The sequence below is a fragment of the Ixodes scapularis genome, unplaced genomic scaffold, assembly GCF_016920785.2.
Source record: "Ixodes scapularis isolate PalLabHiFi unplaced genomic scaffold, ASM1692078v2 PGA_scaffold6__148_contigs__length_123643588, whole genome shotgun sequence".
NCBI lineage: Eukaryota > Metazoa > Arthropoda > Arachnida > Ixodida > Ixodidae > Ixodes > Ixodes scapularis.
Window position 1 is genome coordinate 36,971,504 of NW_024609881.1, and position 15,286 is coordinate 36,986,789.

At 47.2% G+C, this 15,286-nt stretch overlaps 1 protein-coding gene across 1 annotated transcript; it reads right to left on the minus strand.

Annotated features, from left to right (window-relative positions):
- Positions 1-923: 923 nt before the first annotated feature.
- Positions 924-8,599, minus strand: LOC121838461. The gene is made up of 5 exons (XM_042294735.1): positions 8,536-8,599; positions 7,116-7,184; positions 4,698-4,978; positions 1,715-1,877; positions 924-1,123 (listed from the first exon to the last, which is right to left on the minus strand). The coding sequence occupies exons 1-5, from the start codon at positions 8,597-8,599 to the stop codon at positions 924-926; spliced, it is 777 nt and encodes a 258-aa protein (XP_042150669.1).
- Positions 8,600-15,286: the final 6,687 nt, after the last annotated feature.

Genomic DNA, 15,286 nt, shown 5'->3' on the forward strand with positions numbered 1-15,286 from the left:
TGAGTTTCAGCTGAGCTTGAACGCTAGCGAGTGATTTGTCGAATGAGAGAAAGTCGCATATCTATGACGAGCGTTTAACAGAAATGACAATCAACGAGATCCCACCAAGCTACCAGCCTTTCCTAGCATTACTTTGCCCATTACGAGGAAAAAAACTAAACATATTCCTAGGCATTGCGTCCCAAGTAGCACAACACGCCGGGTTGAGGATGGGGCGGTATCGGCCTGCCGGGATACCGATACCGGCCAGTACCGGAAACGCCCCAAGGGGCGACATCGGCTGGGCCCAATACCGGAATCCGGCCGGTACCGGGAACTTATTGGGAAACCGAGATGTCGGGAATACGGAATGTTCCCAGTGAGCTCCCGACACAGATCCCCGGCATGGAGCCGGTGGAACGGTAGGAAACCATCAGTGTGCCAACGTATTTCCGGGTCAGAGCCAGTCCTATTGCAGATTAGGCCCAGTGTAATAACAGATCAGTGCCGGCGTAATTGCGGATCAGCGCCAGCGTATTTGTCATTCAGTGCACCCAGCATAGAACCACTAGAATGCTATAGCTGTGTCAGGCCTTAAAGCCCAAGTATGGCATCGTACTGCATTAAAATTTTGAAAAGCTAGCTTCTCAGTAGATCAAATTCACTTAAATATGAAAATGCTAAATTTCTCAGTTGGTACTATTTTATGGTTTTTCAGATCTTTTATAGGTACTGACCGTTTTTAATACGTTTTTGTACGTGAACCGAAACAAGTCAGTTTAGTATTTGTCTAATTTTAAGAAACAATTCTGTGTGAACAATTGAATTTTTCTCCATGTATGTCATGGCAGATATGGCTACTTGTTGAAACGACACCCCAGATGCATGCATAGGGGTGAGTAGTACAAGGAAACATACAACATTTTTGACCATGACGTTCTTCTTTATTGAGATTCAATCATAGCAGCTGGCTGCTCAGCAGAAGCCGTTCCCTCATCATCCGAAATGGTTGGAGGCACCGAGGAAGTCTTCTTGACTCTGTTAGCCCTGCCTTCCTCCCTATCGGACGCACCCGATAGGAAGCGGCTCAGCCGCTTTTCCATCGCGTCCAGGCTGCACCCTTCAGTGCGACTTTTTATGGCACCTGTAAAGAGAATTGTCCGATCACACAGATTAGTTGAGGAATAGGGGAAGCCAATACCTTTCACACTGGCTGCTGCTCACAAACTGCACTTTGTGAGTGTTTCCTTAGTGTAAATAGAAGGACACACACCATCCTGCAATCCAGAGGTGACACAATACCACTACAGAGGAGGAGATTCTGGCTTTGGTTACCACGCTGAGCTGCCGATTCTATGGAGGCATACTGCTCTTTTATGCAACATTATATTATTCTGAAATCGGGGATAGGTGCAGAGAGCAGTTGTCTAAAAAAGAGCAAAACTTCCCCGACACCCTACAGACCAGGGCATCTAAATGGTCTTCATTAAATTTTCAACCTGTAAACTAACAAAACATGACCGACAAAAAAAATTTTTTTAGTTACTTTAAAGTGCTGCTTTTGAGTATGAAGGTTCCAAGAATGCCAACACTGGAGTAATTCATAAGAGAAAATGCAAGTCAAATTAAACTGTCAACTTAACTGTCAACATATTTCAAAGCTCTCGCTTGTCGTGTTCCAATTGCATTATCATTATAACCACCAATTAAATAGCTAGTAATGAATATGCATTACCAATGACCAGCTTGCACATTGTGGTGTCCTTGAATCTCGATTTTCCTCGGTAGCCCAGGAGGGAGAACCGCTCCTGGACTTGTTTCGAGAGCAGGCGCCCCACAATCTCTCGTACCACTTTTTGCAGCGTCTTCCCGTCTCCTAAAGACAGGAGCTGCTCCTCCTAGAAAGACAAAATGTGTTCTCAAAATGTCAATAAAGTTATTGACACGCAGACACAATGGTATGAATATGTCTTAACTAAGAGGATGTGCATGTACAGGCACATGCAGCAAACCACATTACATACATAAAATATTTACAAATTTACTGAAGAGCGAATTAAAAATATTCGAATATGGCTTGTACCCGTCTTAAAGCAAACCAGAAAATTTAAAACATTTCCCTGCATACTCCACTAAAGCTTATCCATCAGACACATGCATCGTTGTTCAAATCGTGGAAACTTTTAGATGGATCATCTTTACTCAATGTCTAGTCAGAATCTGTTGAGCAATTCTAATAATGTATGTGGTTCTCAAAACAGTGCATTCAAAATCCTACATATCCTAAATTTGTTAAAGATATATGTCCGCCGGCTAGTCACCCCGTGCATTTTGCGCCCATTTATTTACTTTACTAAGACTTAAATTGAGAGAGGCTTAAAAAAGCGGGACTTGACCAAAGCCGTCTGCATAGTCGCACAAGATGGTGACAACATCACGGTGTGAGTACTTTTGTTTTCATAATTTTGTTTTGTGCTCACTCAGTTACGGCACTCCTCAGCTCAAGCCCGTCACATGTAATGATTCAACTTGCTCAGCTTGCGCTTGTACACTACTATGCATGGGGACACGTACACTACTATGCATGGGGACACAGCTACGCATCCACTCACACCTTCTGAATGAAGTGGCAGATGCAATGACAATTACTGTTTGACTTTGCAAACTTCATTTGCTGCCATAGGATGACCTTCGGTTAGGATACGTCAACACCTCATTTTGGAAATGCACTATTTATGCAAAGTAAAGATGGCATTGGTGAAAATTTATCCCGCAATCATTTACAAATTTGTATGGGCATACACATGTAATGGTGGGCACACCCAAAAACCTTTTGGAGCAGGCTAAAAGTTGTAACTTCACTTCTGCAGCAGATGCTAAGAGTACAAAAGAATTTATTGCCTTAAACATATACATATCGACTATAGAACAGGGGTAGGACCAAAGAAGGCCAATATATACTACAGTATCTTTCTTGGCCAAGCAAGCGTTAAACACAAAAAAGCATGCAGGTGGGCTCGTGCGTGCTCTGCACACAGACCCACGGCGAGAGCTGTTGCACGTGCGGAGTTTAATCTTGAAGGATAAAATGGGCAGAGGTGTCATAGGAAATTAACATGGTTCATTGATATTTGCAGGCTGACATATTTTAAGCACCCAAATTCAAATATGCGGGCAGTTTCACTTTCCCCCAAATGGGCGGGTGATTTTACTTTCCCCCTTGTGAAATGTTTCACTTGAAGCAATTTGAAAAAAGCCGCAGTTGAAAAAGACCTAAAGTGCCGTTCAATGAAAATGCACATGAAGGCTACTATAGTCTACATGGCCCTCTGGTGGAGAAAACTGTTAAAATGTAGAGACGCACAGGGCGCCTAATTTTTGGCGGCCACCGTCCAGCATTTTTTTCTATAGTGGCCTCTATGAAAGGCAATTTAACAACTACAGAAAGTACTGTATAAACTCGTAAAACTCGTGTAAGGGGCGCAATAGTTTTTTTCCCGATTTGAGGGCAAACTTTTGGAGGTGACATGGATTTAAAAAAAAAATTATCATTATCCACATTTAGACACGAATATACTTGATCACGCTCGGCTGCACTGGTCGGAAACGCCTTCACTCCGGAGTCCAGGCTCAATCGTCAATCGGATTTAATTAGTTTACACATCGCACCCTACACATCGTTTTATTTTTTTTTCATAATTGATGGCATGAGCGACAACTTTCGGCTTGAACTCCGTATGACTGTTGAAGTGGTACTGCCCCTAGCTCTGAGATTGCGCAAAAAGGCAGACAAATCACGACGCTTTGACAAGAATCAAAGAACAGAAGGAAACCTCCCCAGAGCATACAGTGGCATCCGGAAACTTGAGTGCTCGCGCGAGCCGAGCCCACTGGATACTTCATTCCTCACGCTTGCCACGAGACCTGACATACCCTTTATCTTATCTCAATGGCTTGCCGCAACATAAATGCATCCCGACAGCGCGGCTGAACACGACCGAGGGCGACAGCATTATGCCATACGGTGATACGGATGAGTGGAGAGCAAATATTGGGGATGTGGACACGTGCCGCTACGAGCTCGGGCAAAGGCTAGAGTCAGCTAGCGATATATGTCCATAGAAACGTGGCATTACAGTCGGCGCACCTCAAAGACAAGGGGTGCAGTGGCGAATTTAGGGGGGGGGGGGGGTCCGGATGTCCTGACACCCTTCTGCATTTCTGCATGTGTAAAATTTAGGGCGTAAAACGAAGGAGAGGGGGAGGGGGTTCGTAAACATATGGTACACTGACCAACACCTGAACCCTCCCCCCCCCCCCCCTCAGGAAATTCCTGCATCCGCCCCTGAGGGGGTCCGGCGAATATGCGAATAATTTCTGTAAACATTTTTTTCAGTACTTTGTCTTCAATACTGGGGTGCGGCCCTTACACGCGATTATACAGTATACGCAGGCCAGTAAATCTGACTTGTAAAACGTGCAATTGGCGTTACATGACCTTGACACAAGTCTATCGCATGATTCAGGTTAAGAGTGTCCCTAACAACAGCCTTCCATCGTGCATTGGCTGTGCGTGCACCTGTTTGAAAATATTAGGGTAAAAAGCTTCAGTCAACATTTCAACCCATTAGCATATCTTCACATAACCCAAGTTAAATCACAAAGTAAGAATCGCAGCCTTATACCTTTCAATACTGTGAAAAAGAGGATACAAATACCAGCAGTGTCCTGTCGGCGGGGTTTTTTAGCCGCGCCTCCGCAGCACGAAGCTGCTCCATGTCGCAAATGGGCATCAGGAACAGCTCGGGTGGTTCGGGCCTGGCCATTTCCTGGGGTGTCGCCCGTTCCCCAAACCTCGGCTGCTCTTCTTGGTGCTTTAATGACACAACGTGCCTGAGCACCTGTGCCACACAGACTTGCATTTCCCTCATCTGCTGCTGCAGCTGCTCATTTTGAATCCGTAGGTCAAGCCCGACCTTGAGCAGCTGAGCCTCGAAGGCTGCAAAATAAGTGAGGCATAAGAAAGCATTATCCATATTGCTGACGAACATTATGCACTGATGATGGGGAGAAACTTGTTCTGAAACATGGGTTTCGGGAAGTTTCAGAAGAGTGCCCGCACCTTTAGGTGTTTTGGATGGGTTTGGAGAGCTTTGAAATGGTTGCCAGACAGAGTAAGTGTGTTTCAATGTTTTGTAAAAATTTAAGAGATGTTATAAACTGTATGCGATGTTCAAAAGTATAGTATAAACATTTGTTTTAATTAAATAATCTTTTTCAAAGAGAGACAGAGCCCCAATTTACCGAATTTATGGCCAAAAAAAGGTGTTTTCAGAACTTCACAGTTTTGGCATGTATGGTCAATAATTAATGCTCCCACAAAGTTTTATAATGTGTATTGACAAACAAAGCAAAAAAAATATTGATATGTCGCCGACGCATGCAAGACGCGCTGCACTTGGTTGAGCGGAGGAGAGCTGCGATAAGCACCAGTTTCAAAATGTGATCGCTCCATGGCTACTAGGCCCGAAAGCCCGGGAAATGGCGGTTTCTCAAACTTCTGGGGCAGCTTTTTTTTTTCTCTCAGTCGTTTGACAATGGGGAAGAACCTCATTAAGAACACTTGTACCAGGATAGAAAAACGAAACTCGGGCTGCGAGTGGCTGCTTTGTGGTCATGTGATACCTTGTGCCTAGGCCTAAGACGCTTCAGAGCATGTTTCCTCGCTGATCTGTGCACTTATAGCTCCGTTTTTTCTCCAAATTCTCTTGCCCATTTTTATTAAAAAATGCCCCTAACTAAAGCTCCTTTGCGTGAAAGCTTTGGTAAACGCTCTCGTTTTACGAAACTAAGCGGTTGAGTTTCTTTAAAGGGGTACTAAGAGGAATCTACAATCGCCTGTTCTTAGCTGCAACGAATTCTACAGGCCCTAAGCACCCTAAAAATTCTAAAATGACAATCACGCGACGCCGATTTTCTTATTAAAAACGCGATGAAAGGCCGGGACACACGACTTTCTGAGCTGATTTTTCTGCTCAGGAAAGGCAAGACATACCCCAGCAGCGGTGTCAGTGCGATGGCGACGGGCACTCGGCAGGAAATCGCAAACCGCCTCTCTTGGAGAGGCAGGTTGCGAGTGGCCGACGAGCGCCCACTGTCACTCTGCTGACACCAGAGGTGTGCACATTTGGGAACTAATGTTTCACGAGTGCCGTGCGTCATGCTACGACATCAAGACCTATGACACGAAGACAACCTGCTATGGCTCTGGTGGTTGTGAATGGTGATCTGCTGTTTTTGGGCTCCTAGGACTAGGACGGCCGCCCTGCCTCCATCCTTGGCTGCGCTTCTCGACACAATGCACTTTTCTTGTGTCAATACGCTCCCCAGCAAATCTCGCAGGTTTATGCAACAGAAGCCGAGTTCAAGGAGCAGTTCACCATGCGACCATTTATCTCCAAGGTTCTATTTTCTTTTTTGTCGGGCTGGCCGGAGGATTGTTTGTGCATACATGCAGTACAGGTTTGAAATTTCGTGCAGATTTCTCTTACCATTATAAACTCGAGGTAAAATATACCGCTATATATACTGAACTCAGAATTACATGTGTTTGACTTTACAGCTGCTGTATCTACGTTATCTGCTGGCCATCGAAGTGGTTTGTTTTGTTATGTGCCGTCCCACTTCAGCTTGACACACTCTATTTACAGCTCAAATTAAACACTTCTACACCTCGAAATATATCTGTTTTTATATGTGTCGAGGGACGAGCACCAAGAGCGGTCAGTTGCGAGTGAGGTAAAAATAAAGCGGGCCCGTAGCCGCTCCTCTAGCCCCTAAACAATGTTAGTGCCCAAGTTTTGCGTTGCGGGTGGTCGCGACGTGCTGCATGCCATATGTCTTGTTTCGCACTTACCCACGCATCATGTACAGTGCGGCGGCCTTTGGTCTTGGTCCTTAAGCGTCTACAGCTTTAATGATATCAAAATAAATATCCCTCCCCAAAGTCACTAACAGCAAAAGAATGGCAGGGAGTATCCCTACATTTTTGTCTCAGTACCCTCACGATGCTCAGCAACATGGGCACGAGACCTTGGTGTGATCAAAAGCGCGCATCTAATGTTGTGATTACCTACGAGTGGCAATGTCCTTTGGTACCCCTGTCGACTCCCCGGTTCCGCCTGTCTCCAATGGCCTGTGCTCGGCTGTAAACAGATACATTAAATCGTGAGGCGCTTATCTAAGAAAAATGGCGAAGCAGTGGGAAAGGTTATACAATTATCTGCTAGATGCCGTGTACAAAAAAAAGTGTTCGCTATGTCTTCACATGCAAACAATATACTTTTCACATGTGATGCCTGCATTAGATAAGCCCAGGGTGCACAGCTGTCAGTCCCCCACACCATTTCAGTTGATGGGACCTGAACGCACAAAGCCATTTGAAAAGCCACCTCCTATTAGTCTTGTTGCCCTGCTTCAGGATAATTTTTGATATTGAGAAGACAATGCAGTTATACTCAGTATTCTCTGAAAGGCCCACTCGCCAAATATTACGACATAAAAGGGCCAAAATGTTTGAGCAGCCCCCAGTTGCCAAAATCTGATCAATCTAGCAGGCAACGTGCGGTGCAGTCAATGCCACTGTGTTGGTACAGCCAACACTGAGCGAAACGTCGCAAACACGCAACTTGTTTTGTTCGCGTTTTACTTTTCAAAGTGCTGCCGCTGTTGGCGTGCGAGGAATACAGAAAAAGAGTGTGTGCAGGGGCGGAGAATGTGCCCACATGATCCGGATCACACATGTGCTATTGAGCCTGCCAATGCTCTCCGCATGGGCGAAAGTATGCCATACTGTCGGTTTTATGCATCATGCTACATTCTCATAGCAACATCTTTACATGTAGTCTACTAAAATGTACCTTTCCCTCACGCTCAGCAAACATTACTTATGTCAACTTTGCCCTTCTCCGAGTTGAACGCTTCAGCAGTGGCAATGCAGGTGTCGTCGGTGTAGCAGGGACAGCGAATACGACAAAGGTGGCTTGCACCGTCGTCAAGTGGGCGACGTAGCTCTTCGTGCCACATGGGTGGATAAGCTTGCAAAGACACAGGACCAGTGTTGCGTGCCACAGGCAAAGCTTCCACTTTGGTTCGAGATTTTCGTTTAAATGAGGGTTGTATGAAAACTATTCAACGTTTCAGGAAACAAATGATGCAGTTGTATTTATAAGTACTTCTGTTGTAATAATCACCCATAATCTCAAAATCTGCAGAATTAGACCCTTTTCAAAATTTCCTCAAGCAACATTGGCGGTCACCATTGCTTGCTCACGAAGCGCCTGATTGGATCTGAGTTCACACCAAACGCCGACGCACAACTTTGTGTCCAATAAATGCTTATTGTATGGGAGCAAGCAATGAGGGACAGGTTGTGGTGCGGACAGTTGAAAAGGGTCTATTGAACAGTGTTGCCCTTTAACCAGCCACCATGCAAAACAAAGTATCCTTTTTTTTAACCGGTTTGATTCAGGTTAAAATAATGATAGCGAGACTCACATGTCAAAGACTCTGGGTGCTGCCTCCTTGTCTTTTTTCTCTTCGGTGCCTGGACTGGAGCCATGGAGTTCTGGATCGTCCAGCTGTTCAAGTGAGCTGCTATCAATAAGGGGGGGGGGGGAATCTGTACCTGTTCATATGTACTATTAACCATGGCAATGTTCCCAATCTACTCTAATGGATCACATGGCAGCACGAATAGAGCAAAGCTGTGGTGCAAGGAGGGTTTTCGAAGGCAAAAGTACAACATGGCGAGAATGAAAATCTTTGAAGCACGGCCTATATGGTCGTGTGCAATCCGTTGACCAATCACAATTAGGCAAGCCGCGCTCAAACGTCAATTGCAATTAAGTAGGTTCAAAATGAGCCAGCACTGATCAGTGATGAGGAGCTGTTTTGTGCAGCATTCTCTAAATCGTCTAAGGACGAAAAAAAGATGTACCTTCCCCCATTCCCGTCGCTACTGGACGCTGGAATAAGCTCGTTCCTTGACCGCGAGTGCCGCAAGTATACAGTCGTCAGAGTAAAGTAAGACACTGATCCAGAGGCACATACGGCTTCACGCACATTGCACTCACAAAACACTTTCACACGGCGTCGATTCTTGGTCGGTATCCAAGCGTGCGAGGGCAGACACACAACACTTCGGCGTGCCAAGGAAGCTTTGAACACGCCGCCAGACCGGCGAAACTTGCTTTCGACGAGTTGTGCCTTTTTCCTGCGGTACCGCGCTTTCGTAAAATTTTCTATGCGTTCACAACGGTAAGTCTCAACGGTACACAGAGTCTTATAAACTTCTTCGGTGAATGACAACGAACGAGTAGAAAAGGTGTTTACAGCACGCTGGAAATTCGCAGCAAAACCGCAAATCGTTTCCCAGCAAGGTTGCGTCCGGTGGCTTCACTTGCGGGAGCGAGAAGCGCGATCCAGCAATTGTCATTGAGATCAGTGGCTCAGCCGCTGCGCGACTGGATCGCATCGCAAAAAGCAAGCGACTGCACAAATCGCGTCGCTTTTTTCCTGCAATGGTCGCTTTTGCGATGAAAGTTATCGCGCGACTATATCGCTTCGCCGGTGTGAGGTTTGCGCGAGTTGCTCCCACCGGCGATGCGATCTAGTCGCGCGATAACTTTCATCGCAAAAGCGACCATCGCGGGCAAAAAGCGACGCGATTTGAGCAGTCGCTTCTCGACCCGAATTTTTTGCGATGCGATCTAGTCGCGGAGCGGCTGAGCCAATCAACGGCGTTCGGAGCGAGTTTTCGAGAAACGCCTCGCCAACGAAGGCGTTGGACTCGCTCATCGCACACGCCGGTGTGACCATCTAATTGTTTTTGCGTTGCGATCTAGTGGTATCACGCGACTGCTTATATCGCCGGTGGGAATGCGCCTTAAGCCTAGTTCACATGCAGCGGTTTTGGCCCTAGAGCGGCGCGATTTCTGCCGTCGCGGCGCTCTGGCCAGCACCAGCAATTCTGCGGCACGAGCGCCGCGACGGCAGAAATCGCGCCGCTTTAGGGCCAAAATCGCTGCATGTGAAACATGTTTTAAGCGTGTTTCACATGCAGCGATTTTAGCCCTAGAGCGGCGCGACGGCAGAAATCGCGCCGCTCTAGGGCCAAAACCGCTGCATGTGAAACAGGCTTTAAGCTGAGACTAGAGACCCCGCCTTCAGTGCGAGCTTTCTGTCCTTGCTAACGCAAGTGTGAATGAGCAGGCACGCGCAACCAAAGCACTGCGTACCACACTGCGAAGTTGGCTCACTAGGCCTATGCACGACCAAACCGACAGAACACTAACATCACTGTTGAGAAATAGAGGACGAGGAAGAGCACGCGGACAATTGGGTAGCACGCGGGGCTTAGGCACCCGCAAAGTCAGTGTTCCATAAACGGCCATCCGAACAGGACACGTCTCGGGTCCCTTCCTCCACATAGAATTTGGTGCCGAAACCCCTCGAGAGGACATGGACCGCCTACGCAGGACCCGCGGTGTTGTCCGCTCCGCCGTCACCAGGACGATATCCCAGCTGGACGATCTTATCCAGAACCCGAACACAACAGAGCTTGACTTGCGGCTCCCGCTCGACTATCTCATCCAGAAGCAGACGAGCCTAGATGACCTGGACCGGCATATTCTTACATCGACAACCGACGACGACTTGGAGAACGAAATCGAGGGAGCAGAGGACTACCGCACGGGGATTAGCCACGGCATCACGCGTCTTCGTTACGCCCTGGACAAACTAAACCGACCCACGATCATCGCCACGCGTGTTGCAAGCACCCCAACCGACACACTGCAGCACAGCGGCCACCCTCCCACAACCGAAACCTTGAGCAGCCTTTCTTCCACCGGAACCGTCCCTACAGCACCCGCTCAGGGCAGTCATCGAAGGGTCGCCCTTCCCAAACTCCAGGTACCTACCTTTGCCGGAAACATCAGTGATTGGCAGGGATTTTGGGACCATTTTGATGTCACGATTCACAGAAATCCCGATCTCTCTCCTATCGAGAAATTTAAATACCTCATGACATACCTCACTCATGACATACCTCTTGAGTGACGAGAGTCCAGACGAAAACATCCTGGGCGAGAGATCAACAGGCCTGTCCAGCGGCTCTTCCTTCATGATGCAGCATCGACACCAGCGCCGGCCCGGCAGGATGTTGAGAAATAGAGGACGAGGAAGAGCACGCGGACAATTGGGTAGCACGCGGGGCTTAGGCACCCGCAAAGACAGTGTTCCATAAACGGCCATCCGAACAGGACACGTCTCGGGTCCCTTCCTCCACAATCAGAATCAAAGCACGGGCGGTTAACTTCGAGGTATTTTTGCCCCGCGTACGGTTACATGCAGCGCTTTCACTCGTCACCACGGTCAGATGAAAATTTTGAACCCTTTAGGCACTGTACCTGAACCATGCTACGAACCCGGCAACCCGACCGCCAACTTCGACTCGCTCGCCATTTTTGTTTTGCTTAACTTTATTCGGCTTTGGATTGGATACTGAATCGGATTTGAAACAGTCTATCAACAGCTATTGTAGTAGGCGTAGTAGGCTGGATCTTGGATCGAAGCCTGTCATTGTAGTGTCGAGTGGCACCCACCTGCAACCATTACTTGACACCACCTACTGCATGGGACTCTAGTAGAAAAACAAAAAAAAGGGGCCCTTTTTCTTGTTTTTCAGCCTTTGCTGGCAATGAAACTTTTCGTTACGGGGTGCGGTGCCGTCGGTGCCGAGAAGCGCTTCGATTGCAAACCGAAACTTAAAAACCGATCGAAGTTGCGCGGTTCTTCGGAAAGCCGTAAAATACCGCGCGTGCCTCCTATTTTTCTCCAATTTGTTGATTTAGTGTTTTTCGATGATTTTCAGCAAGATTCTAATTGAAACCATGCCCTTAAGCTCAACATTCAAAAAAATAATTACGTGAAAAGAGTTAACAATGTAATTACCTCGACCTTTAATAATTTTCTTAAATAGGCGCCTGGCCTAGGAACGAAACAGCACAAGCCTTTTTTTGGTGCGATGCGTATTTTTCGCAATATCGAATTTGTCCACCTTCCGTGAAACACCCTGCATATATATATATATATATATATATATATATATATATATATATATATATATATATATATATATATATATATATATATATATATATATGTATATATATATATATATTTTTTTTTTTTTTTGGTACAGAAGGATTACGCTGGTCGACAAATGTAGTGCAGCTCAATTAGACAAGAGTTTTGGAGTGCTACCGCGGTGTCGGTCACTGTTTCGATGTGACTGGTTTAGCAGAAGACAAGCTTGAAGGCTTTGCGACGCGGAATTCGTCCACTTCCGGATAGCCACTGTCAACATGGAAGCTGTCAGACATTCAGTGGCATCTGAGCTTTATTGAGGACGCTCCTGTGGGTGCTCTCGCACATAGTTGTCTGCGAACTACGAATGAAGGGCAGCCCGACAAGCCTGATCCCCATCAGAACACATTGGCACCGTGCCGCTGTATCGGTTTTCAGTGCCTTTTATACCCTATATTACCAATACTCAAGAAAAAAAAAGAAAACGTAGCGTCAAAATAGACTAAATACACGCGTAGATTCTGATGATTTTCGGTCGTGCGGGTCAGTGCCTACGGAAATGGCGACAACGGGAAGGTAGGCCCAGGGAAAGAGTACGCATGCGCAGAAGCTTACTAGAAAAAAGTCAGGTTTGCATAAATCTCCTAACATCCGCAGTCAATCTCCGTGTCTAAGCCTCACAATCCTTGCTTTTCGCGTTTCTGGGTCCCATGCATTGAGTCATTCAGTGGTGTCAAGCAATGAACGCTGTTAGTGTCACCAGCGGGCTCCCGATCCGCGAATAAAGATATGTGATTTTAACGGCTGTTTAACTGGCAAATTTAACGCGCTGTTGGTGCGCAACCAAATGACACTGCAAGGCGAGGCTGGAGCGCCGTCGGACGACACGCTTGACGACTTACAGAATGCATAGAATGGTACTAAACACAGAATAGCTTATTCAAATACGGCCAGAGCCGTGAACGAAGTGAAACACATGAAAAATACCTTAGCCCTTACGAACAAAAATGAACAAATGGTTACGCAATCTGCCAGGCAGCGCACTCACCTTGTCATAACAGCAGATCTGCCTCAAATCAACAAAGCGATCCTCCAAACTGGCAAGAAGCCTATCAACAAATAAATTACACGGAAATACTGAAGATTGAACCGGACACGTGCAGACCACCCAAAGAAACCCACACGGTGCTAGATAACAATCAGGGAAGAACCGGGGCGCCACCGAGAAGCGACGGTATTGGACAGAGGGAGGGAGAGAGGAAGGAAAAGAGAGAGAGATACTAGAGACGCTGTTAGCCACCGTAACGCTGTGACGCAATCCCGAGTAGTTCTCCGCGCAGCCTTTTTCGGAGAAGTGCGATCTCTAGTCACTCGTACCATTTCACTTTCGTTATGAACGTTCTTGAGGGGGAGTGAAGGAGCTTCGCGGCCTTTTTGTTTCGATCGCTGGGTGGGCTCTCTCGCTGTGCTGCTTTCGTTCCTCTCGTCATGACCGACTCTCCTTATCATACTGCGGCGATGACATCTTTCAGTTCATTTTAGGAGGTCTAACGAAACGCAGTGACAGCGAAATTAGCGGCAGCGACGAAGATACCAGCTTAGCTCCATTTCGAGTGACGACGAGGCAGCCGTTCTCTGCGACGTGTTTGCCGAGTCATTCACCTTGCCCCTGAAGAGGCCCAAAATATGGCGTTACGTCGAAGTCGTTGCACGTAATCCAGAATGGGCTGCACTCCGACCATCACCTAACGTTCCTGGAGGGCCTTCGCAGTTCATCGGGATATCTAGGGCGGGATCAAGTAGCCCCCAACAAGTGTTACTTCAGACTGCTAAAGTACTAGCTAAGGGTCAAATTGAGACAGCACTTCGAATCCTGATCGATGGGGGGAGCCAGCGTTCCTTTGTAAAACGGACTGTCTCAGAAAAGCTCTGTTGCCGACCCGTCGGTGAAGAAGACCTCACTATTTTCGCCTTCGGTGACTCTGCACAAGGAACGAAAAGAAGGTGTCGCCGAGTCGAGATTCTTCTAAAAAGCCGTCACAGCAGAGCACAGATTGTCATAGAGGCCTTGGAAGTCCTCGAGATTTGTGGAGAAATTCTCTGCGTAACAGACACCAGCCTCGTATAAAATCTACAGTCGAAGGGTATGACTCTGGCGGACTTTCCCTTAAAGAACGAAAAACCAGAACTTGGAGTGAACATTCTCATCGGGTCTGATTATTATTGGAAAGTAACGACTGGGAGTGTCAAACGTATAAACTCATCTCTAGCTGCTGTGGAGACCATATTTGGCTGGTCTTTGCAAGGTCCCGTAAAAGTGAGTAACGCCTCTAATGTATGTACCGCCACTGCTATGTTCACGATGAGCGTTGGCGAGGCATCTAAAGACATCTGTTTAGAACTGCCTAAATTTTGGGAACTAGAAAGTCTGGGAATTAGGGACTCCCCATCGAAGGACCAAGAGTGTGGCTCTTTTCTGTATTTACTAAAATCGTTCAACTCCTCCGTGAAGAAGATAGACGGAAGATACGAAGCCCGGCTATTGTGGAAGTCCCCTGAACCTCTGTTACAAGGCGGCAACTCGGCAACAACGACTTACCACCTTTCGCCTTGACGGCGCGTATTTTTCTCTTACGCGCCTACCGTTTGGTCTCCGACCAGCCCCCTTTCTAATGCAGTCTCTTGCAACTGCATTTTCTCGTACCCTTCGGTCACGCGGGATCTGGGCGTGGGCGTATATAGATTACTTTCTTCTCGCACACCCAGATCCCTCGTTTCTCAGAGAACAAACACAACTTTTTGTGCAACAACTAACTGCGTGTGGGCTCCGTATTAACCCCAAGGACACTACTCTCCTACCCTCCCAGACCATTAAGTTCCTTGGTTTTCGCTTGGACACTGTCACTTCCACGATCGGGCACACACCCCAACGTATCCAGTGCCTAGCGGACACTCTCCCGTTGCTACAGACCCCATGTTCTCGTGCCCAGTACCGCCGTCTAGCAGGTCTCTGGGCCTTTTATTTTTCATTGTATAGATCTGGCTATAGTGCCCTTCGGCCGCTTTTCGACTCGACCCTTACCAACCAACCCCCCCCCCCCCCTCCAGTGGCTTCTTGTTTTCAAGGAACTTTGGCACACCTTACCACACACCCTCC

What these genes read in the sequence shown, in the direction of transcription:
- LOC121838461 (XM_042294735.1), bottom strand. Translation starts at nt 8,599, where the DNA reads ATGGCTCCAGTCCAGGCACCGAAGAGAAAAAAGACAAGGAGGCAGCAC. An exon ending in ACCAAAGGACATTGCCACTC is followed by an intron (nt 4,979 to 7,115) that starts GTAGGTAATCAC and finishes CTTATTTTGCAG; the next exon opens with CCTTCGAGGCTCAGCTGCTC. An exon ending in AATGTGCAAGCTGGTCATTG is followed by an intron (nt 1,124 to 1,714) that starts GTAATGCATATT and finishes TTCTCTTTACAG; the next exon opens with GTGCCATAAAAAGTCGCACT.